This window comes from Eurosta solidaginis, chromosome 4 (assembly GCF_040869045.1).
Source record: "Eurosta solidaginis isolate ZX-2024a chromosome 4, ASM4086904v1, whole genome shotgun sequence".
Classification (NCBI taxonomy): Eukaryota; Metazoa; Arthropoda; class Insecta; order Diptera; family Tephritidae; genus Eurosta; species Eurosta solidaginis.
In genome coordinates this window covers 250,185,467-250,210,901 of record NC_090322.1, presented here as the reverse complement: position 1 = coordinate 250,210,901, position 25,435 = coordinate 250,185,467, and the positions used below count along the sequence as shown (strand labels likewise).

The 25,435-nt window shown below is 37.4% G+C and overlaps 1 protein-coding gene across 2 annotated transcripts in view; it reads left to right on the top strand.

Moving 5' to 3' along the window:
- Positions 1 to 25,435, top strand: part of LOC137251291 (kelch-like protein 5) — an 85,736-nt gene that overhangs the window by 10,998 nt on the left and 49,303 nt on the right. For both annotated transcript variants that reach the window (XM_067785618.1, XM_067785619.1), the window contains exon 4: positions 17,476 to 17,777. In XM_067785618.1, coding sequence (XP_067641719.1) covers positions 17,476 to 17,777 — 302 coding nt within the window. The remainder of the gene's footprint in view (positions 1 to 17,475; positions 17,778 to 25,435) is intronic.

Sequence of the window (25,435 nt, the reverse complement as noted above, 5' to 3'; positions counted from 1 at the left end):
ATAATGAGTTTTTGCGATCTTATGAAGTCAACGAAATAATTCGTCGAGGTCATCAAAAGTGTCCTGTTATTTTTCCACGTGATCGTCATGACGAGGCATTTCGTACCGCGTTGTTAAACAGAATGTTGCCAAATGGAGAGAAAGTGGAGCGTGACTGGTTAGTGTTAAGTGCCAGTAGCAATGCTTTTTATTGCCTACCATGTCACCTATTAAGCACCAATACTTTAAATCGAGCTAAAATTTTTTCTGCGGATATTCGAAATTCCAGGTATGGAAAGAAGCTATACGATAAACTGCCATCACACGAAAATACTCAAGATCACATTAAATGTTATATTCAATGGCGATCTTTACAAAATCTAATTCAAAAGGAGGCTAAATTGATACACTTATCAATGACCACCTAATCACTGAAACTCAAAAGTGGAAAGAAATTTTATATAGAATTTTGGACACTATTTTATTTTTGGGTAAAAGAGGCCTAGCTTTCAAAGGCGAAAGTATATATCTTGGTGAACGAAACGATGGACATTTTTTGGGCATTTAAGATCTCATAAGCCAATATGATCCCATACTTAGAGATCATTTGGAGAAAGTTAGGATTTCACAACAGCAGCACAAACGTTTACAAGTTCACTATCTTTCTCCAGAGATTCAGAACGAGTTTATAGAAATTTGGTGCAAAGCACGTGAGGGAAACTATGTTAGAGCAAGGCAAGAAAGCCAAGTATTTTGCTATTATCGTTGACGCTATGCCTGATGCTAGTCACGTTGACTACGTTCATTTTGCGCTGACTCCATTTCAATTCGAAAGCAACAAATTTTAGAATTCAAGAACGGTTTTTGGCTTTCGTGGATTGTAACCAAAAAAACTGGTTAGGAAATCGCTGATTTAATTTGGCATACTTGATTGAAGATTGTCGTGCACAAGGGTACGATAACGGCGTCAATATCAAAGGAGCTTACAACGGAGCACTACGTCACATTCTCGACAAAAACTCGAATGCTGATTACTCGCCTTGTGCTGCAGAATGTTGTACGGCTGCAATTACTTCTTTCGGAGTTGTACAAAAATGTGTTACTATTTTCAGCAGCAGTCCACAACGATGGGACATCCCAAAAAAAAAAATGTACCGAGCTCTATTCATAGTCTTTCAGACAAAAGCCAAATTTGACTGCGCAAGCATACGGAGATGTTACCGGCATTATCAAGTACATCAGCAAGTTAGAATGTATCTTGCTGTCCTCCAAGCTAGAGACGCCACCATAGATGTTGAGGTCCGACATCTAGATGCCTTATTAGCTGATTTGAAGTTGATCAGGAACCAATGGTAAACAATTTTAAACGAATGCAAAACAGTTGCTATTCAATCGAACATCTCCAAAGTTTCCGGCTATTCGAAAGAGAAAACCCAAAAGACGTTCTGAAGATAATTTAAATGAGATGATTACGGATGATTCAGATTCTGATTTAAAAAACAATACATTCCTGGTGATCGTTGATTCGGTAATCACTGGCATTACTGAACGATTTGCAGCTATGAGAAATTTGAGCGAGACGTTTTCCTTTTTGTGGCAATTTGAAGGCATGGATGAAACTACGGTTCGGGCGAGCGCAGCAAAATTTGTGGAAAAATACAAGTCGGACATTTTTCAAAGCTTAGAATGCGAAATAATTCACTTGAAACACATTTACGAAGCAAATTTTGATAAAGGTGGAATTGCTACATGCCATGTACATATGTTCACAATCTGAATACGATTTTCCCCAACATTTGTGTAGCTTTACGTATCTTTTGCACTATACCTGCCACTGTAGCTAGTGCAGAACGTTCCTTCAGCGTCCTTACAAGAATCAAAAACTTTCATAGATCGTGTTCATCTCAAGAGCGAGTTTCAGGACTTGCCACGCTTTGTGTTGAATCCGTTTTGGCAAGACAGTTAAATTTTGATATTATTATAAAAATTTTGCAGCGAAAGAAGCAAGTAAAGCCACTCTTTGATATCCGAACTTTCTATATTGAATAATTAAAATTTATAATCATCATTCAATTTATAAGAAATGTGTTAAATGTTGGCGGCCACCGTGGTGTGATGGTAGCGTGCTCCGCCTACCACACCGTATGCCCTGGGTTCACACCCCGGGCAAAGCAACATCAAAATTTTAGAAATAAGGTTTTTCAATTAGAAGAAAATTTTTCTAACGGGGTCGCCCCTCGGCAGTGTTTGGCAAGCGCTCCGGGTGTATTTCTGCCATGAAAAGCTCTCAGTGAAAACTCATCTGCCTTGCAGATGCCGTTCGGAGTCGGCATAAAACATGTAGGTCCCGTCCGGCCAATTTGTAGGGAAAAGCAAGAGGAGCACGACGCAAATTGGAAGAGAAGCTCGGCCTTAGATCTCTTCGGAGGTTATCGCGCCTTAAATTTTTTTTTTTATTTATTAAAATGTTACCAAATAACTAGAAAAGATTATTTGAAACAATATGTGGCTGTTAAAAGAGAATTTTATTTCTACGTCACAATATAGTATAAATAGTAAATATTCTGTGTAGATTTTATTGCCAGCTCTTTTAACTTTTGCTTCAACCCCACTACATTTAGTTCTAAAATTTCAGTTCGCTACATTGTTGACCGCTATCGTTTACAAGGGCTCGAAATGTTGTCAAAGCGATTAACAAAGTCAAAGTTTATTCACTTAAACAAAAAATTCTAACTACAAATTCCTGTAGGAACGAAAACGGCGGCCTTGTAACTGATGTACAGAGAGTGCTTAGATTATGGAGGGAACACTTCTCTGCTCTCATAAATGGAGGCAGCAATTCACCGCGCAGAGATGAAGAACCCGATCCCGCAATCGATGATGATGGAATATACGTTGTTGAGTGTGTGGTTCTGGAAGGAGGCACAATAACTGTAGGATGAAAGTTTATCCTAAGGTTATAAGTTTCCGACATCATACTCTGCAGATAACCACACCTAATGAAAAAGATTTTTAAAACTTTAAAATAATAAAGGTCTCTTATTGGAATTATCTCTAGACCTGTAAAAAGCTCTCTTGAGGGATGCAGTCGATTTACATTAGGTATTTTACGAATTTTTTAAAACTAGGATAGACTGAATTTTATTAAAGGATGCTCCCCCCAATAGCTGATACCATATAACAATTTAGAATGAAAAAGCGCATAATAAACTGTTTTAAGGGTATAGTTAGAGCAGCAACCTCTGAGATGATAGAAACAACGTAAAGAATATTGGAGGTAATGCTTTAGGCGGGATATGTGGATGCCCCAGTTCATATTTTGGTCTACAGTTACACCTAGATACCGAAAGTCTTCAACCACATCAATTATAAAGCACTCGACTTGCACGCCACCAATGACCACAACAACGCAAAACCGAATCCAACACGATGAGACGAGTTTGTCCACCAACGCAACTGACTGCAAAGGAATTTGCAGGTGCAGACACAACTTCTACGTTAGTGCTTGCCAACTTGCACTTGTCTAATTTTCAAACACACGAACTCGTCGCTTCTTTTCGGTTGACCTTTTTGTTTGCGCAGCTACAGCGCTGCTATGCTGTGGATTTTGGGCGTCGAGTCAGCTTGCGTTAACGCGCTTGTGCTGCTGTACTCTCGCTGTCGCTATTACTTCTGCTCGAATGCCGTTACACGGTTTTAACCACTGCGCGGTGGTTGATTTCGTTCCACTGCTGGGAGTCAATAAATGAACGCACGCTTTTGTGTGGTGTAATTTGTATTAATTCAATGATGTTTTTGGTTTTACATTGGTTTTTGCGCAACATAGTTTTACTTTAGGTTTTAACATAGAATTTTAGCACAACATGGTTTTGATTTTAGCTTTAGTTTTAGCATAGATTTCATTAGTTTTTAACATAGATTTCTTTAAGTTTTACATAGATCTTGTAACTGTAGCACAGCTTAGTTTTAGTTTCAGTTTAGGAGGTTTTACACTTATGCTACGATTCTCGGTAGGCAGGCGAGCTTATCCGGCAGCGGTCAAAAACGAACTAACTCCGATTCTCATTTTAAACTATCGGAAAGTCAAACAGTATTTGCAGTCGTAAACCAGTGTTGTAGTCTGGCTGTTTTCAGGGCCGTCGTCAACTGTTGTTGCCACCCAATCCCACATAAACACACAGATAAATTGCGCACTGAATCAAAAACCCCATCACAGAACAGCACCCAAAGGAATTAAACAAGGGGTACCACTGGGTGGTGTCCTATCCCCGCCTGTTTAACTTCTACATATCGAAGCTCCCTTCGCCACCAGAAAGAGCAGCCATAGTATACTACGCCGATGATTGCGCGATAATGTCTACAGGTCCCGGTCCACCTATCGATGAGCCATGTAATAAAATAAATAACTATCTCTCTGATCTCTCCAATTTTTTCACCTTGCGAAATATGGCATTGTCACCGACCAAATCATCTGCGACCTTATTTACAACATGGACACGGCAAATTTCGACCATATTGGCCACGACGATGGCGTTACGCTATCGACAGTCTTACACCCGAAAAACTGGGTGTGACGTTCGATCAGGATCTATATTTTGGCGAGCATGCATCCGCAATTGTGCCTAAAATCCAGAGCGGAACAAAGCTCATAAATAATAAAGAAAAACAGACACTCATTACCACCTACGAAGCAGTTGGCCGCCCGCTTGCATGCTGCACGTCCCACATCTGGTCGCCAAGCCTAAAGGATACTGATTAGAAGAAACTACATGCCTGTCAAAACTCTGCTCTCAGAATCGCTACGGGCTGTCTTCTTATATCCCCAGAGCACCACCTACACAGTAGATATATACGTCGCTGCCGATTTTCGCCGTTTGTCGCACACCGCCGACTTTCTAGGCCGTTTATTGTCCATGTCGAAAATTGGTCCGATATGGTCGAAATGGGTATCAACGGATGCGCATCACTGCCAGTTATGAGAATAATTGCGAAATCTAATTCCTTGTAACCGTTCAAAAGTTATTAAAAAGAAAAAATAGACGCTTTCAATGCCAGCTCACCACGGATTTTGCATCACTGAATTCATCAAGTTATTAAAACAAAACACTAAAAGAAAAATTATATAATAAATTTAAAAGCTCACTAAATGACCCATGCGAACATGTTTTCAACTGTTCCTTTCGAATTATCCAAAAAAGGTGTAAATTTTTTTTCATAAATTATATGTTCCGATTGCCAAAAAATAAGCGAAATCGGTGATGCAAAGATCTTTTGCAGGTTCCAGGGGTTTAAATACTCCATTGAAATGATTCTCATCTCATACTTAATTTGAAGATATATGTATGTACGTATGAGAAGCGTTTGAAAAATCACTTTGTCTTATATTCAAACCTCTGTTTATAAAATAAAATCTGAAATGCTAATTTTGATTTTCACACTTCATCATTCTAAATCCGAGTCTGCCGGTTTCACTTGTCTTAAAGTTGGAGGCCATATCCCCAACTAGTCCCTTGTAGTGAATCACATTTATTACACGTTACGGCTCCTGTTACAAATGTGAATACGTAGGCACATATATTTACCAGGTGAGGCTTTGTCTTTCCTAAGGAGACTCAAAGTGGTAAAGCAAAAGATTTTCCAAGATGGTCGAACAAATGACCGGATATGCTTCTACCCTAACGTAGTGGACTGTCGCAATAATCGGAAAACTGAAGCTACGCGGTCATCCATAATGAACATTTATATCAAAAGTCCGGAAACCAACAATTATGACTGAGCATATCCCGTGCGGTGTAACCATCCCTTACACGTGACACACGGACAAGAGTCTGACCGTCCTAAACCGCAATGTAGCAAAACCATTTCTCTGGACTAGAATCAGGTACAGGTCGCGGATTGTGTTCGATACCTTCCCGGGGCAGGAGAATATGGCACAGTCCCGCTGCAAGGATCTGCTGGGAGGATGACAATTTGTGGGAGGGATGCAACAAATTAAATGGGGTTACACTGAAATGACAGTTCTTGGGCGGGAAAAATCCCGAGACGCTCCGGTACATAGAACCGGCTGCCTTTGGGAGCAGTATTTGTACCTAAACTCCAGAGCCGTAATAAAATCCTCAAATCTCTTGCCGGCAGCACTTGGGGTAACGACAAAGAAACGCTCACTACCACATACAAACCGATTGGCTGGCCGATTGCATGCTACGCGTCCCCGATATGGTCTCCAAGCCTAAAGGTTTCTCACTGGAAGAAAATACAGAAAATACAGGCCTGGCAAAATATTGCCCAAAGAACCGCTACGAGCTGTCTTCTTATGTCCCCTGCTATGAGGTCATCTCCGGAAGCATTATGAGGAAAAGAGCACAAGCAGGGCCTCAGTGATATCCACAAACAGGCGTTGGACCTTTATGTCAGGAATTGCGCGGTGAATCCTGTTCTCAAAGAACAATACCCTAAACTTGCAGAATGGGAACGCACACTCCCTAGGGAAACGCGAGTCACTCTAGCTCAACTTCGATCTGGATACTGTAGTAGGTTAAACTCTTACCTATCCTAGCCGTTTATTTTGTTGCAAAGCTCATCGATCTGTGGGCCTGGGCCTGGGCCTATGGCCATTATTGTGCAGTCATAGGTGTGGGAAACGATAGTAACTCCTTCTGGTGGCGAAGGTAGCTTTGATATGTAGAAGTTAAACAAAAATGAGAATAGGATAACACCCTGTGGCACCCCTTGTTTAATTCGTCTTGGTTTTGATGTTGCGTTTCTAAATTGTACCAATGCCTACCGGCCACCCACATAATTTGCGGTCTACCTTTTAAGACTTGAGGGAAGGATGGACCCTTCCAGGTCTTGCAGTACGTGCCATGGTTGACCGTATCAAAAGCTTTTGATAGGTCTAGCGCAACGAGTACTGTTTTGTGGTGGGGGTTTCGATTTAAACCGCAATTTAACCGCGCGGTGGTGATGCTATGAAGTTTTCTAAAGCCATGATAGGCTAGTTGCAAATTTGCTTTGAAATAGGGGAGCAAAATGGCTTCAAGCGTCTTAGCTACTAGGGATAGGAGAGATATCGGGTGATATGAGCCTCCTATGTTAGCTGGTTTCCCAGGCTTTAGTAGCGGGACCACCTTGGCCATTTTCCATTTTTCGGGAATGACAAAGGTGGAAAGAGACAGGTTGAAGACATGTGCTAAATATTTGAAACCCTATACGGATCCGGTAACACAGTACCATTAAGGTGCTAGCCCAACCATCTCGGGAACGATTTATATGGCCACATTAAACCTTCAAGCCATCCCTTCCTACCCCACCCCAAGTTCCATAAGGAGCTTGGGGTCGCCAGAGCCTCGTCTGTTAGTGAAACGAGATTCGCCGCTCGAAGGTGAGGTTGACAATTGGGTTGGAGAAGCTATATATTGCGCTACACAACCCCTTGAGTCCCGGCATCCTTAACCTCTTTGGCGGTGATGGTAATTGGGGACGCGCTGAATTTATGTTTATTCTTATTTTATTTTATTTATTTTATTTAAGTAATCAAACACAACAACCATAAGTTTTATTTACAGTGTTTGACAATAGGACTTAAAACAAAGTAAATATACGTAGATACAAAGTGTGTTTAAAAATTTTAAATAGTTAAAATTTTAATAGTAAGAAGGATTGATGAGGTTTTAAGGGCAATAGGTAGTAGAAAAAGATAAAGAAAAATAGGTGTAGGAAAGTGTGGAAAGTTTATAGTGTTTATGTGCGCGTCTGTTGGCCCTCCGTCTAGCTTTGTCAACCGTAGAATGCATTATATATTGTCGGCAAAAAGCGATAGCGAATTTTTTCGCATCCGACAGAACTTTATCGCCAGAGGCGATGGAAATTTTGTCGTTGTGCTTAGACGGATTCGATAGGGACTTTACGGTGGACCAAAGTTTAGCCACACCGGCAGAGAGGTTACAACCACTTAGATGCTGCTTCCATTTCGCCCGCTTGTGGTATCCACAATCAATCTGATGCGTTGGTTTATATCCCTTATTTGGGGTCGCCAGGATCGAGCTGTCTTATAAGGTCACGCTCTCTCGCTAGATTTGAGGCCTCCGCCGGAAAATGAGGCCGAATTTCGAAATTCTTCCGGCGAGAATAAAGCGAGCCGAGGCGGGATAGGGAGGGCAGCAAAGCGGCTGTCTGTAAAGGGTTTGTGATCATCCCACTTTCCTTTTTTTAAGTTTATGAAATTGCATTTGTCAGTGCCGATAAAGTCGGCGGTACGCTCGAGCGAAATAAGTATTGGCAGGTGGTCGGATGCCAATGTTACCATCGGCTGCCAGTTGACACAGTTTACGTGTCCTGCGCTCACGATTGATATATCTGGCGAACTGTGACAGCTTCCTACCATACGAGTGGGGGCGCCTCCGTTTATAGTGCAGAACGTCGTTTCTTCTATTTGATCCGCCAACATCTCATCCCTGCTGTTAGCCTGCAAGTTTGAATGCCATATATCTTGATGGGCATTGAAATCGCCTAAGATAATGCGATTATCGCCGGTGAGTCAGGCGCTGATATAAGGGCGCTGATATTAGGGCGCTATCCGGTGGAGCAGCAGGTGGCAGGAGGGATGTAGATGTTGATGATTTCTAGGTTAACATCGCCTGACGGATAAGCCGTGACGTTTTAAGACAATGTCCCTGCGGCCTATGTCGGGATCAAATATATGATATTGCACTGAGTGGTGTATGATAAACGCGAGACCGCCTCCATTACCGCTCTCGCAATCTTTTCTGTGGACATTATACCCAGAACAGGTCTGCACAGCAGATCTTGCTGTGAGTTTAGTCTCTTGAATCGCAGCAATGCGGATGTTCTGCCGCTTCATGAAATCTACTATCTCCTTGATCTTTGATGGTGGCCTTGGGACTGGACGTCCCTGGGTAAGCATTAGAGTATCCGGTGTATTTGGGGTTGCGGCCTGGCAACATGGCGCAATAAAGACCGTCGGGGGGTTGCCGTCGCGGAGACTAGTGCATCTAGGAAAGTGGCACCGTCCGAAGGAGGAGCTGCATTGGGCGAATGTCGGGGATTGTAGTTATGAGTGGTAGCGGCCGTATGAGCTGGTGGCGCCGTAGGGCGCGAGCAGGAGCGGGTACTTATTGTGGCTTGCTGAGCAGCAGAGCTGCTGGAAGGTAGTGGGGGGCGCTAACGCGTAGACTACGGGACGCCCTTGGGCATGAACAGCAAGGAGCCACAAAAGATATATAGAAGTTACGAGGACGTCGGGTTTTGGGATCTGGCCCAGAACAACCTGTCCGATGCAACCATCCCTTGCACGAGGCACACCGACAAGGGTATGACCGTCCTAAAAAGATTCTTTTCCGACAAACGCAGCAAAACTACTTCTCAGGACCGGGGTCAGGAGATGTACCCTTATTGGGTTCTATACCTTCCCGGAGCGGGAGATAATGGAGCAGTCCCGCTGCAAGGAGCTGCTGGGAGGATGACAATTTGTGGGAGGGGCACAACAAATTAAATAGGGTTACACTGAAATGACAGTCCTTGGTCGGAAAAAATCCCAAGTCGCTCCGGTACATAGAACCGACTGCTTTGGGAAGCGTTAAAAATTGTATCCAGGGTCCTTGTAAAATTGAAATTATGTAGATGCGCAGAGGATTGTACGATTTTCCCCCATGAGTTGCGCAATGATATCCATTTAGACAGCTTATGATGTCGAGGGCAACATCTTTGGCCGAATAGTTACTCCCTCACGTTTCAAGATGTTTTTCTGGAGGAGCTCGGCAGCATAGCGCGACAAAAATATGTCCGCCGGAAAGTCTTCGGAGCTACACCTAGAGCTTTTAGGAAAGTGACGTCGACGAAGATATTAGTTCAAAGTCGCAGTCTTATAACTTCGGTGCTGGCATATGGTGTGAGGGCCAGGAGGCGTGGTAGCGACTTGTAGTCGGGATTGCTACAGTTCGTACTTCAAAAATTGGAGCTCTTTAGCGCGGTCAATAGGCCAGCATTGATCCTGATCGTTAAAACTGTGCCACGAGAATCATGACTATTAATAGACCTTTGTACGTGACCAGCTAGAAGCCACAATTGATTTAAAGTAATCATGTCGACTACAAGTATAAGGAGTAAGCCCAGAACATCTCCTTTGGTTAAACTACGCTTTCCACGGGACATCAGACAAAAGTGTGACCATTTAAAGTACAGTAGAATCGCGAAAAAGTTTACTTGCGAGAAAGTTAATCGCTCGGTTGAGTTGACCGAGCTTGAGAATCCACGTTAAATATTGGTTAACTTTTCTGAGCTCATCAATTTTATTTCAAATCCAACCGTTTGCCTGGCAATAAAAACAAGTGCGGGTATTCCCCTATTTCTGCGTGTTTTATTTTCAAAGATGTTGACGTCAGCATTGACGACATTGAAAATTGGAACGACGTTCAAATTACGGAAGATGACGAAGATTGCAAAGTGTCCGATAATGATAACGAACAATCAGCTATCGAGCAAGATATGCAACAACGGAAAGTGAGTTTTTCGGAAGCAGTTGGATGCATCAATAACTTGATAAAGTGGTATGAGAACAATAATGATGCAAATCAGATATCAGATCTTATTAATATGCGGGCGAAAATTGTCAAAAGCTATTACACAAAAGAAAAAAACACAAGTCTCGACCGCTTCTTTAAACCAGCTTACCAGCTTTTTCATGGGATTTCTTTGTAAAAAACTTTGAGTGTTACTTTTCGTGGAGCACCTCGATATTTACAATGTGAATAAATTAATATATATATTCTGTGAACTTAAAATCAGCCAGTACAAATTAAAGTTTATGCTCTGTAATGATTTAAACTAGGTCATTTAAATAAATTCAATGTGTTATATCCCAAAAACTATGTAAAATACCCTTGGGACATTTTGGTTAACGTTTTCGAGATTCTACTGTATTTCTATTTTTTCGGCAGACGCAGACAGTACCAGTCACTAAGACCGGGGTTAGATTCAAAGTGTGCCTGGATTAAGTGAATGAATGACAGTCTCTCCGCAAGCATCTGCGAGATTTTGAGGCAAAAACCCCGGATAAGTATAAGCAAACCATTTTCTAAATATATCGCACACTAACTAGAAAAGAGTCACAACTTGAAAAATGTAAATGTGCAGGAGAGAAGAAAAACGGTTTATGTGAAAACGTGTGTAATGTTATACTGAAATCCAGTTTTATAAAGAAGGAGACCTTCATTATAAAATGAGTTGATGAAATTGTGTTGTAATTATTTGTTTACTGATAAAATATATAGCAATTTTGAATTATGACTATTTATGAAAATTATATATGACAATTATTTCATCAAAAAGGTACATTTCACAATAATACAAGCAAATTTACTCACTCTTTACGTATAAAAAGACACAATTTTAATTAATACACAAGAAAATTAAAACTTTTTTGCATCAAGATAGTCAGAATTTAAAATAATACGCTTTATGCGTAAAAAACTTTTCACTTGTTCTTAAGCACATTGACACAACTAAAAATAGAACTCATTAGTTGATACAGCGCAAGCGATGCAATCAACACCAAAACTGGCATAACGGTAATTTTCCAGTTAAAGAAGAAAATAATGACAACGAAATTTAAGGGGCAGTTACAGATGTATACTGTGAATTGGTTTATGGAAAAAAACCGATTTTGAAAAATTTTAAGTTATGACTCTTTTGTAGTTAGTGTGCGATATATTTTTTTTAAATAGAAAAATTAAGTTTTTTTAAACACCGGCTGCCGCCGCCTCCGATATAGTGATCGGCGTAAATCTCTACTACACAGTGAGGCGAGAGTACTCCCCATTAGGGAAAGAAACGAAATGCTGAATAAACAGTTTTTACTGAATATCCAGAAACCTGGGCATCCCAACAGACATCTGGTTAAAGGGGACCGCCTCCCAGGCGCTTAAGAAGTCATCTCCGAAAGCATTATAGCGAATACGGTACCTGAGAACTCAACCGTATGTAGAAGAAAAAAGAAAACAGGTCCTCAGAGATATCCACAAAAAGGCGTCGTACATTTATGCCAGGTACTGCCCAGCGAATCCCGTTCTTAAAGATAAATACCCTGTTCTCGCAGAAGAGGAAAGCAGTCTGCCTAGGGAGACGTACGCCACTCTAGCTCAACTTCGATCTTGATACTGCAGCCAGTTAAACTAACCTATCCAGAATCAACCCCGATATACATAATATAGGTCGTGCATGCAACGTGTGCCCACATGACACCAACCATCTATTTAATTGGAATGTGGAACCAACGCCTCTAACATCCCTATCACTTTCTAGGACTCCCGTTAGAGAATATTGATGAAAATTTGTGAGTGGTCGCACCTATTGGATGGGGTCTGCTACAACAACAACAACAACAACGACGTTGACTACATATCGACGGCTAAGTGGAATACCACGCTATCACGGTTGCCAGTTTCAAAACGCCTCTTTCTGAAAATATTTTTCAAAAACGCCCTATCAGGAGTTGTTTCAAAAAAGTCCTATGTTGTTGTTGTTGTTGTAGCAATGCTCGCCCCACCTAATAGCCGCGACCGATCACAAATTGTCATCAATATCCTCTAACGGGAGTCCAAGGAAACTTGCCGTTTCAACAGGGGTGGACCATAAGGAAAGGGGTGTTAGAGGCGTTGGTTCCACATTACAATTAAAGAGATGGTTGGTGTCATGTGGGGACACATTGCAAGCAGGGCATACATTTTGTATGTCGGGGTTGATTCTGGATAGGTAAGAGTTTAACCTGTTACAGTATCCAGAACGAAGTTGAGCAAGAGTGACACGCGTTTCCCTGGGGAGTATGCGTTCCTCTTCTGCGAGTTCTGGATATTTTTCTTCAAGTACTGGATTCACCGGGCAATTCCCGACATAAAGGTCCGACGCCTGTCTATGGAGTTCACCAAGGACCTGCTTGTGTTTTTCCGCTTCATACGGCTGGGTTCTCAGGTGCCGTATTTCCTCAAAATGCTTACGGAGTCCTATCTCAAAATTCGGTTGAAGAACAACTTATCTCATACATTTTTTGCTATAAACGTGTTATCTCAGGCCAAATTACAAAGATATAGCGTTTTTGAATACAATTTTGAAGTAGCGTGTTCTTCTGAAATAGGACACTTCGGAGATAAGGTCCAGTACTTTGAACTAAAAAAGGCAAATACCAGAATTGGAAATAAGAAGCTGAAAATTTTCATACGCTTTTATTTTGGCATTGTAAAGTGGTGGCCGCCGTGGTGGGGTGTTGCGTGCTTCGCCTACCACAGCGAAGATCCTGGGTTCAAACGGCGGGCAAGCAACATCGAAAATTTAGAAGGAAGGTTTTTCAATTCGAAAAAAATTTTTCTCGAAACGGGGTCATCCCTAGGCAGTGGTCTGGCGAACACTCCGAGATTATTTCTGCCATTAAAAGCTTCTCAGTGCAAACTCCTCTGCCTTGCAAATGCCGTTCGAAGTCGGGTTAAAACATGTAGGTTTCGTCCCGCCAATTTAAAGGAGCACGATGGAAATTGAAGGAGAAGCTCGGCCTAAAATCTCTTCGGAGGTATATCGTGCCTTGCATTTTTTTTATATAAAGTGGTATTGAAAGTCACAGAAATCGCGTGTGAGCGATTCGAGGTCAAATGTAAATCCATAGCTGAATTGAATATTTATTTTTGTTCAGCTTATACGTACTATTCAAATTTTCCATTCCTATTAACACGTTCCTTTCCCTACAACTACTTTTGTTATTTCATCTCACCAACTTTTATTTTAGTAGTTAACGACTTGTGAGTCAAACTTTATGACTCGACAAAATCGTTGAGGTTATGAGCGGTATCATACATACTTTTGCAACTGTGATTCTAAGGGCAGCTTTTATTCCAAATTTTATTGCAAACTGGCTTTGGTATTTGTGCTTGGGAAAATTAGATTTGCAACTGCCTATCGGTTACCGTGCAGCTTAGAACACAGACCCATACACAAAAGTACATAGATTTAAATGGCCGGGTTCATGGTCTTACGTATGTAAATACATATCGTTAGCTTAATGCATGGTTCAATTATGTACAGGTTGGCTCATCTCATCAGCTGATTTTATTTATGTCATTGCATGGTCGAAGGGATTGTCAAAAGGAGATGGCAAACTCAAAATGAAACCAACACATTGGCAACATTTTACTTACACATACAAAAACTGCTAAGTTTTATGTTTCCATTCCATACCATTCGCACCAACACCAATACACAGATTTTGACAATTTGAACAGACATATTTTGTTGCTTTACAGATGAGCCAACCTGTATATAGTTGAACCATGGCTTAATGTGAAAATGTGCTAAGTCATCTGTTTTGAAAAATTTTATTTTAATTCAGTTTTAAAACTGAATTCAAAATACATCGATAAACAAAAAAAATATTTTAATTTTTCATTGCAATGATTTGCAAATGAGCTAAGTCGTCAGCTGTTAAAAAGAATGTGCTAAGTCAACCTGTCAATAATATCAATCTGAATTACTATCACTCTAAAAGTACATGCTTTGTTGTTGTTGTTGTATTAACGATAAAGACACTCCCCGAAGGCTTTGGGGAGTATTGCCGATGTTGATGGTCCTTTGCCGGATATAGATCCAGTATGTTTCGGTAATAAAGCACTATTGAGGTACTAGCCCCACCATCTCGGGAACGTTTTATATGACCACATTAAACCTTCTAGGCCATACCGCCCTCCCCACCCCCTAGTTCCATGAGGAACTTGGGGTCGTCAGAGCCTCGGCTGTCAATGAAACAGGATTCGCCACGGTTAGGTGAGGTTGACAATTGGGTTGGAGAAGCTATATATTGCGCTGGCAACCCGTTGAGAGGATTGCGCGACACAGCCCCTTGAAATTGGATTCACTCAATTGAGACATGCCTTTGGTGTTTGATAAATGCTTTTCGCTGACCATAATCTACTTCAATTCTTACATCTCGATAACTACATGCTTTCTTACAGACTATGTATAAGCTGTTATTAAAATTAATAACACTACTGAATCGATTTGCTAGATGTATAGTCCTAGTTATAGGTTCATTCATAGCATAATTCGTTTTTTGAGTTTTTTCGATAAATAATCTATTATGCCGAAGATCACGCGGTGGAATATATGGAATGAACAAATTAGATAAATCAGCGCAATTATTGCTAAAGTTTCTTACATTATAGGCAAGCATGAGTGAGATAAAAGTTCTTCTGTCATGCAAAGCCTGAAGACCAAGCAATTTGCGCCTGCAGTGAAGCATACGTAAAGCAATTTTCGTAAACAATTTTTTGAACTCTCTCAATTTTATAGGAGTTAGATTCATCAAAAGGATTCCATAATATTGAGCAATATTCAAGACGACTTCTGTCAAAGGATATATAAAGTGCCTTCAACGTCATAGGGTCCTTAAAGTCACTGGTGTTACGTCTACTGAACCCAAACATTGCAACAAATTTTGAAAGAACGAAGTCAGAGAGTTTGGAGTCAAAAATTACAACCAAGTCTTTACTCTCTTGACATCTATTAAGAGATTTAGCATTTAGTTTGTAGATAAAGTATGTGGCAGTTGTCTTTTTGGAATAAGACACAACACAGCATTTGTTTGAATTTAAAAATAAATTATTGTCTGCGCACCATCCGGCAAAAGAGTTCAGATCAGAACCGTTAGAAATAGTTTGACAAATAAATAGTATTTTTTGTGAAATATATAGTTTTAGTGTTATATTTCAATCATTAAAGGTGAGGAGTGATGGGGAAACATATTGAGTAAAAAGTGCTAAGTCAGGAGAAAAAATTTGGTTTGAGTGCGGAAATTGTGCTAGGTTAGCATACATGATTTTTATTTATCTTTTTCAAAGCTTATGCACTCAAAAGTATTGCAATTAAGGTATCCACAGTTTTGCAAAAAAAAAGGTTATTTGAAAAATTATTCATTTTTTTTCGTCTCCTGTAAAATTCGTAAAAAATGACTTAGCACATTTTCACATTAAGCTTTTACTGTCTCTCTTTTTTAGAAGCTTTTGTTTAGTTTCACTTGGCTGTTGTCTGCAATGCAATCTTGCAAGTTAAATTTGATACACTTCCCGGTGTCCGATTGAGCTCAAATTTTGCACACATGTATAACTCCGATGACAGTGCAATATTACTTTGCGAGAGTTCGATAAATTAATCTATAACAGAGTTATCGGTAAAGATTTTTGTATTCACAAGGGAATAAAAGCGTTTGTCCTCAAGAATGTAGGTAACTTCGCTAGTTAGGCTGTTATCGCTAAATGTTGCATACTTTTTGTTGCATACTTTTCCGCGCAATTGATTTTGTTTTACAGATTTTTGGCGATGGAACAGAGCAGAGATCTGCAATTAGTAGTTGTAAACTGAACGCTACATAGGTAAAGTCACAATTGAAATTTGATTTTAAGTTACTTAACACACGAATAGAAGAACTTGACTGTTCAAAGTTGACTTCGAAGAAACCTTGTAATGTTGATGCATTAAAAGAAATGGATAGGGTAAGAAACGTTACAAATAACTAAGAAAATATTACATAACTAATTTAAACAATATTATACCCTACTAAAAATTAAAAAAAAATTCATATTTAAATTAAATTTAAGAAAAAAGCTTTTCTAAGAACAAGCTTCTATTACTTGCTAATAAAACGAAAGTAAAACGAAAAAGTAAAAAATAAGATTAAAGAAAAAAAAACTTTTTTAAAAATAAGCTCTTATTATTGGTTAATAAAATTAATTAAAAAGTAAAAAATAAATTGACTGTAAAGAAATATAACACTTTATAAGTTCATTGTAACCTTTAACGATAATTAGGCTTTTTCGCCTGCGACAAAAAAATTCCATATTGTACATAATTATATATTTTTAACATTAAAACCTTACACCTAAATTATTAAATCTTACAGTTTATATCACAGTCCTAATTGTTCTAATAAAAGCGTGTTACATTGTGATAGCAAGAAAAGGAAGGCCTTAAATGTTCTTAATTATACCATCAAAATTTACCACGCTTTTTATTAGAACGATTAGGACTGTGATATAAACTGTAAGATTTAATAATTTAGGTGTAAAGGAACTTTTTTTATCGCAGACGAAAAAGCCTAATTATCGTTAAAGGTTACAATGAACTTATAAAGTGTGATATTTTTTTTTACAGTCAATTTATTTTTTACTTTTTAGTTAATTTTACTAACGAATAATAAAAGCTTATTTTTAAAAATTTTTCTTTAATTTTATTCTCGATGCGAAAGTGCTTGGAGCAAGAAAAATAAACGGACCGCATTCTGCTTATAGTTGTAAACTCGGAACGACACTTTGGATATTGCTGGGAGTTTCCATGACAATTTTTTTTTGCAACAAAACTACTAAGGGAATTGGGTCCTCCAATTTTTTCTTATTTCTTCCAATTGTCTGGCTACATAATTTAAACAACGATTTAAAAATATTGCAGAGGAGAACCATCTTTCAATATAACAAAACTGACGATTTATGGCAGAAATGGGTCGATATCAAAATGGATGTCTCAAGCGAACAAGTCATTCTTATGGATGACAATTTAATTTTCATAGGCGGCAAGCGAAACAACAAAGCAATTGACGAAGTTAGATGCTGGAATTTCAAAACTAAATTATTTCAACGGTTGCACTCAATGAAGCAGCCGCGATATTTACATTCTGTCGTGGAAGTAAACCGTAAAATCTATGCAGTTGGAGGAAAGGGGGCAAATGACGAAATTTTACAATCAGTTGAAATGTGAGTATGAAAATGTAGTAATTTGCAAAGTAATTTGAAAAGCAAGTCTTACTTACCTAATGGTCATGATTCAATTACTAGAAATTTGTTCTCCAATCATGACAGTGCTTTGACACTCCCAAATTGACAAATCTGGACGGGTTGCTTTTACGAAGTAAGAAAAACGGAATAATTCAATCGCCTTCAGTGAAAATTGTTCTACTACAAGTAGTATATTATTAGTGATAATAAAAAAAGCTAACAGGATTTGAGAAAAATAATTCATTTTCTACTAAATATTTCGTGAACTGATAAAGAGTTATGTTGGTTTGGTCATTCTTTCAGAATTTGTTTGAAGAATGCCGTACGTTAGAATTTTATTCAAAAATACACTATCTCAAAATTTGTTTCAAAGACTCAATATATGTATGAACATAAGAGCTGTAAAAGTGTGCAATCATTTAAAATTTTAAATCATTGATTTAAGAATGCTGTTTCTTCATTCTTTCATTCCTTGTTAAGGAATGTGGCTTAAAAGTCAACCCATTCTTCATTCAGTAGTGGGAAAAAAAGAATGCACTCTTGAACTCTTCGAAGAACGAATGAAGTAATTGAATGAAACACAAACATTTTTCAACACAGAATAAGCATTCAAATGAATGCAGCCCTTGCTGAGTGTGCACACACTTTTCTAGTACCAATCAATTATGAAAAATGTCGTACAAGCACAAAACCCGCTCAAATATCACATGGTTGCATTTAGTTAAAGCCACCTCAAATTATCAACACAAAAATTTAGTTGTTGACAGTGATGACCAGTTTTTTCGTTATTTAAATGGTAATAAAGTACAAAGAAGTTAATTGAAAAAGCATTTTTATTATAATTGTTCTAAAAATTTAATAATAAAAAAAGCAAATGACAAATATTTCAACATCCCTGTGCCGAAAATTGTCATCGTTCTAATTAAGTGTTGCCAATGTGGCATATAAAACGCTTGCATGAAAAAGTACTAATCTACATTTGAACGTCCTCAATTGTTGATTAAACAATTGAAAGTTATATATTATAAAAGCTCTTAAGTTCCTTCATATATTTTCCTAGCGCTTTCAAATACTGTATCTATACTGGTTTGTGAGTTTGCAAATTGCAATAGCAATATACTATTTTTCTCTATTTTCTAAGAAAAATATTCTTCTAAACACAATAGTTTGTAATTACAATCAATTAACCTAGGCTCTATAGGTAGTTGTAGCTTTTTTGATAGCAAAGAAAATTAAGTTTGAATACAAATCTCCTCAAGTAAGATAGAATTCAACCTACAAATGCCATGCAAATATGCAGAGAAACTAATGGTCCTTCTCAATCAGTCGGGTCCTATATTTATATTCCGTCAAACACTGTCAAGACATCAGCTGTAAAAAACTGTAGTCCGATGGAGCCAGTCAATCTCTTTGTGGGGAGGGAAATTCATTACCTCTGAACAGTTTCTCCCAATGAAAAATTTTTTTTTTGTGGCACATATGAAGGAAAACTGGGAAGGTGACTCAGGTGAATAGAAAAAGCCTGAATCGCTGTAGGACGATGCCACGGAATTAAACATATATTTATCGAAATTCTGGGAATTAGGAAGCTCCAACGGAATCGCCGGTATACCTATGTACTTTGATGTATTTTAATTTAAATGACATAAACTCTAGTATCTGCTTTTGTTATATTATCAACAAGAAATATCCACAATTTACTCTATTTGGTCAATCCACAATGTGTTCATTTACAATATCCATTTAACTACAATAGCAAAATAAGTAGGACATATAGAACCATTTTGACATATAGCAAGAAAGCAATAGGTTGTCTTTGCGAAGTTTAAGAGAAACTGAAAAGAAAGAAACTTTTACTGGCATATTGCGATAACTTAAGGCAACTGCAGTTTCACCGTGTGATTCGCGGTTCGAATCTCTGTGAAACCTTTGATAACATTCGAAATTGACTGATGATGATTATGTGGCGGTTTTCGAAATGTTAAAATCGCAGTATGCCAGTAAATGTTTCTTTTCAAAAATAATGATTGAATATTCAATTATTGGAAGACGGTGTTAAGCTCATGAATTCTTAAATACTAAACTACTTGAATAATTAGAAGGGTTTATTATTTCTATTGATAAATTTTACGCCTTTTTTGCACCCAGCTCCTAAATTGATTTAACATATCTGATGGCAATGAAAGTATACCAAAAAATAACCTTGGGGAAAAAGTATTTAGTACTGAATGAAAAAAAAAGTGTGCATTCATTTCAAGTTTACATTCATTAAAGATTGGGAATAGTTCCTACATTCCCACTCTATATTGAATTATATTTTACCATTCAATAACACACACACATTAGCTTTGAGTTAAAGTATTTTGAGCCATTCAGGAATGGAGATTTTTAACAAAGCCGGCCAAAAGTTGCACATTGTGCAATTTGAGTTCGTATTTTCACATCGACACTAACGATGTGTGATCATGATCGTTTGCTTTCGCTTGTCACTCACTAAAATCAACAGTGAATGCAAAAGGAAAAGGCCATGCTACTTTTAAGGCACATAAGCAAAACAATATGCTGCAATGTTAAAGTGACTTTTAATACGTTTTAGTTAGTATTATTCAGTTCTTTTGAACATACATATTAATAATGATAATTTAAATATTAATTATTAATAATTAATAATAATTAATTAATTATTAATAAATATTGACAATTTAATATAAATAATTTTTATACGGTCTACTTAGTTTTATTAATTTTCATACATTTTTTTTATTGAATAACTTTATGTTTTGAAAATATATATTTCTATCTTTACATTTACTTTGTTTTATAGTTCTGTCTTAATGAAAAAGTCGATTTTTTTAAAAAATTTTGCATTGACCATACCTTCTTTTATAAAAAAGTTTTATCTGACTAGCTCGACCTCCGCGTTCTTAGTTATACGAATATAAGTAAATATAGTCAGGATTAGCTTGAAATCAAATAACCAAAGTCCTTTTTAATTTCAAACTTCACAGTCCACATTTTCCTTTAGCACACTGTGGGGAGTTGTCACTCAATTTTTACACACACTTATGCAATTGTTTTAGTATATGTGTGGCCGGCTCTGATTTATTACATAGTCCACATTTTCCTTTAGCACACTGTGGGGAGTTGTCACTCAATTTTTTACACACACTTATGCAATTGTTTTAGTATATGTGTGGCCGGCTCTGATTTATAACATATAAGTAAATATAGTCAGGATTAGCTTGAAATCAAATAACCAAAGTCCTTTTTAATTTCAAACTTCACAGTCCACATTTTCTTTTAGCACACTGTGGGGAGTTGTCACTCAATTTTTACACACACTTATGCAATTGTTTTAGGATATGTGTGGCCGGCTATGTTATAAATCAGAGCTTTATCTGACTTGCTCGACCTCCGCGTTCTTAGTTATACGAATATAAGTAAATATAGTCAGGATTAGCTTGAAATCAAATAACCAAAGTCCTTTTTAATTTCAAACTTCACAGTCCACATTTTCCTTTAGCACACTGTGGGGAGTTGTCACTCAATTTTTACACACACTTATGCAATTGTTTTAGTATATGTGTGGCCGGCTCTGATTTATAACATAGCCGGCCACACATATACTAAAACAATTGCATAAGTGTGTGTAAAAATTGAGTGACAACTCCCCACAGTGTGCTAAAAGAAAATGTGGACTGTGAAGTTTGAAATTAAAAAGGACTTTGGTTATTTGATTTCAAGCTAATCCTGACTATATTTACTTATATTCGTATAACTAAGAACGCGGAGGTCGAGCAAGTCAGATAAAGCTCTGATTTATAACATAGCCGGCCACACATATACTAAAACAATTGCATAAGTGTGTGTAAAAATTGAGTGACAACTCCCCACAGTGTGCTAAAAGAAAATGTGGACTGTGAAGTTTGAAATTAAAAAGGACTTTGGTTATTTGATTTCAAGCTAATCCTGACTATATTTACTTATATTCGTATAACTAAGAACGCGGAGGTCGAGCAAGTCAGATAAAGCTCTGATTTATAACATAGCCGGCCACACATATACTAAAACAATTGCATAAGTGTGTGTAAAAAATTGAGTGACAACTCCCCACAGTGTGCTAAAGGAAAATGTGGACTATGTTATAAATCAGAGCCGGCCACACATATACTAAAACAATTGCATAAGTGTGTGTAAAAATTGAGTGACAACTCCCCACAGTGTGCTAAAGGAAAATGTGGACTGTGAAGTTTGAAATTAAAAAGGACTTTGGTTATTTGATTTCAAGCTAATCCTGACTATATTTACTTATATTCGTATAACTAAGAACGCGGAGGTCGAGCAAGTCAGATAAAGCTCTGATTTATAACATAGCCGGCCACACATATACTAAAACAATTGCATAAGTGTGTGTAAAAATTGAGTGACAACTCCCCACAGTGTGCTAAAAGAAAATGTGGACTGTGAAGTTTGAAATTAAAAAGGACTTTGGTTATTTGATTTCAAGCTAATCCTGACTATATTTACTTATATTCGTATAACTAAGAACGCGGAGGTCGAGCAAGTCAGATAAAGCTCTGATTTATAACATAGCCGGCCACACATATACTAAAACAATTGCATAAGTGTGTGTAAAAATTGAGTGACAACTCCCCACAGTGTGCTAAAAGAAAATGTGGACTGTGAAGTTTGAAATTAAAAAGGACTTTGGTTATTTGATTTCAAGCTAATCCTGACTATATTTACTTATATTCGTATAACTAAGAACGCGGAGGTCGAGCAAGTCAGATAAAACTCTGATTTATAACATAGCCGGCCACACATATACTAAAACAATTGCATAAGTGTGTGTAAAAATTGAGTGACAACTCCCCACAGTGTGCTAAAAGAAAATGTGGACTGTGAAGTTTGAAATTAAAAAGGACTTTGGTTATTTGATTTCAAGCTAATCCTGACTATATTTACTTATATTCGTATAACTAAGAACGGGGAGGTCGAGCAAGTCAGATAAAACTCACTTTTTTATTAAGAAAAAACTATAAAACAAAGTAAATGTAAAGATAGAAATATATATTTTCAAAACATAAAGTTATTCAATAAAAAAAAATTTATGAAAATTAATAAAACTAAGTAGAACTTATAAAAATATATTTATATTAAATTGTCAATATTTATTAATAATTAATTAATTATTATTAATAATTAATATTTAAATTGTCAATATTAATATGTATGTTCAAAGGAACTTAATAATACTAACTAAAACGTATTAGAAGTCACTTTAACATTGCAGCATATTGTTTTTATTATGTGCCCAAGAAGTAGCATGGACTTTTCCTTTTGCATTCACTGTTGATTTTAGTGAGGGACAAGCGAAAGCAAACGATCGTGATCACACATCGTTAGTGTCGGTGTGAAAATACGAACTCAAATTGAACAATGTGCAACTTTTGGCCGGCTTTGATTTATAATATGCAACCAAAAAATCACAATTTTTAAAAGAATGCTGAGAGAATGCACACTCAATTGATTGAATCTTTTTACAGCTCTGATGCATAAGTTCAATGCATTTTGACATAAGAAGGAGTTAATGAAAATCATTCTGAGATAAGGTGTTTTTCAATCTAATCCTAATATAGGTCGTGTTTGTGACAAATCCCGAAATGGGAAAAATTTTTGAAAAATATTTTGAGATGGGATGATTTTGAACAGGGGTGATACTCCACTCAACAGCGGCAATGGACTGACAAAAAATAAAAGAAAATGGCTTATTGTTTTAGAACTTTATATTCCGGCCTTGACCATGACAGAATAGTTAAGCTTTTGTGCGGTCCTGCTACACAGGGAGTATTCACCATTTTATTCTGAAATTTCAGAAAGATGTTTTCCGTTAAGTATTCATAGAAGTGTTCCGCATAAACCGTTTATTTAGAATATTCGAAACACGTTCGTTTGATACTACCTCACGAGGTCCGAATATATCAAATAAGTATATACATAATATTCCAAATATAAACCGGTTCCCCAAGTTCATAAATAAAGATGAATGTACCGAACATACGGAATAAATAAGTTAACATGCTCAATGAGTACATTTCGTTATGGCATCTCCGTTATTTAGTAATGGCATTTTTACGTGAATCGATTTACTAGTCGAGTTTTTGACGTTGAACGATGAATTTTGAATTGGTTTAGGTTTCGTATGTTCCTTGGTGTCCGTACTTTTCATAAAACCTATGTTCAGCCAGATTAATAGATCATGGCATAGTTAACGAAAGCATCATAAAATTTATGCAGTTCAGTACTTATCGGGTATTTGTAAACTGATTGCTTCCTATTTCTACTACTAATATTTTTCGAAAAATCGCAAAGAAACAACACAGTTAACGGATGTCATTTCGATTTGGGAGCAAAATGGCTGCAATTGTCAAAAAATTTGTCAGTCGAGCAAACCTCTTGTTATTGAATCATGCCTAATGTTAACACTTCTTTGGACTCATTAAGTCATGGGCGGAACCAGAGAGGCATCTTGGTGTTTCGGTAGCGATTTTTTTCGACATCCTAGTTATGTCAATCGAAAAATCGGTAGTCTCATCCGACAAAACAACTTAATGTTAGCATTGCTCATGCATTCGTCGGTCTATCCGTCAGCGAGGGGTCATCATCACACCTTTTTTCGCAATGACTTTCATTTAAAGAAAAGTATTGTAATGAAATTCAACACACTTCTTCTTCTGACCGCGGCTAATACTTCTGTAAAAAATAAATATTGTTTCAAAATGAAATATAATTCTGTGACAATTCAAATTTTAACGGGATATTTTTGTCATTTGTAAAGCTACAATGCTAATATTTTATATGATCAACTTCGTAAGGCTGACCTAAAAACTTAATTTAGCTATTTTGAAAAAACGGTGGAAGATGTTATGATATTATTTATAACCATCTTTCCTTTTCAAAAAATACACATATCGAACACACAAACAAACTCGAGATTTGTAGCATCTACCGCTTTTTTCCATGTATTGGGCGATGAAAAAATTTATCTAATGATGTGAAAAATGTATAGTAATTCATTAATTGAGAACGGCAGGACCGATTTGGCTCAAATTTTTTTTCAGTTCTTCGTAATTGCTAGGAGAAGGTTTTTACGAAAGAAAATTTTGACAGCATTCGAAATTGACTGATGATGATTATGTGGCGGTTTTCGAAATGTTAAAATCGCAGTATGCCAGTAAATGTTTCTTTTCAAAAATAATGATTGTATATTCAATTATTAAAAGCCGGTGTTAAGCTCATGAATTCTTAAATACTAAACTACTTGAATAATTAGAAGGGGCTATTATTTCTATTGATAAATTTTACGCATTTTTTGCACCCAACTCCTAAATTGATTTAACATATCTGATGGCAATGAAAGTATACCAAAAAATAACCTTGGGGAAAAAGTATTTAGTACTGAATGAAAAAAAAAGTGTGCATTCATTTCAAGTTCACATTCATTAAAGATTGGGAATGGTTCCTACATTCCCACTCTATATTGAATTATATTTTACCATTCAATAACACACACACATTAGCTTTGAGTTAAAGTATTTTGAGCCATTCAGGAATGGAGATTTTTAACAAAGCCGGCC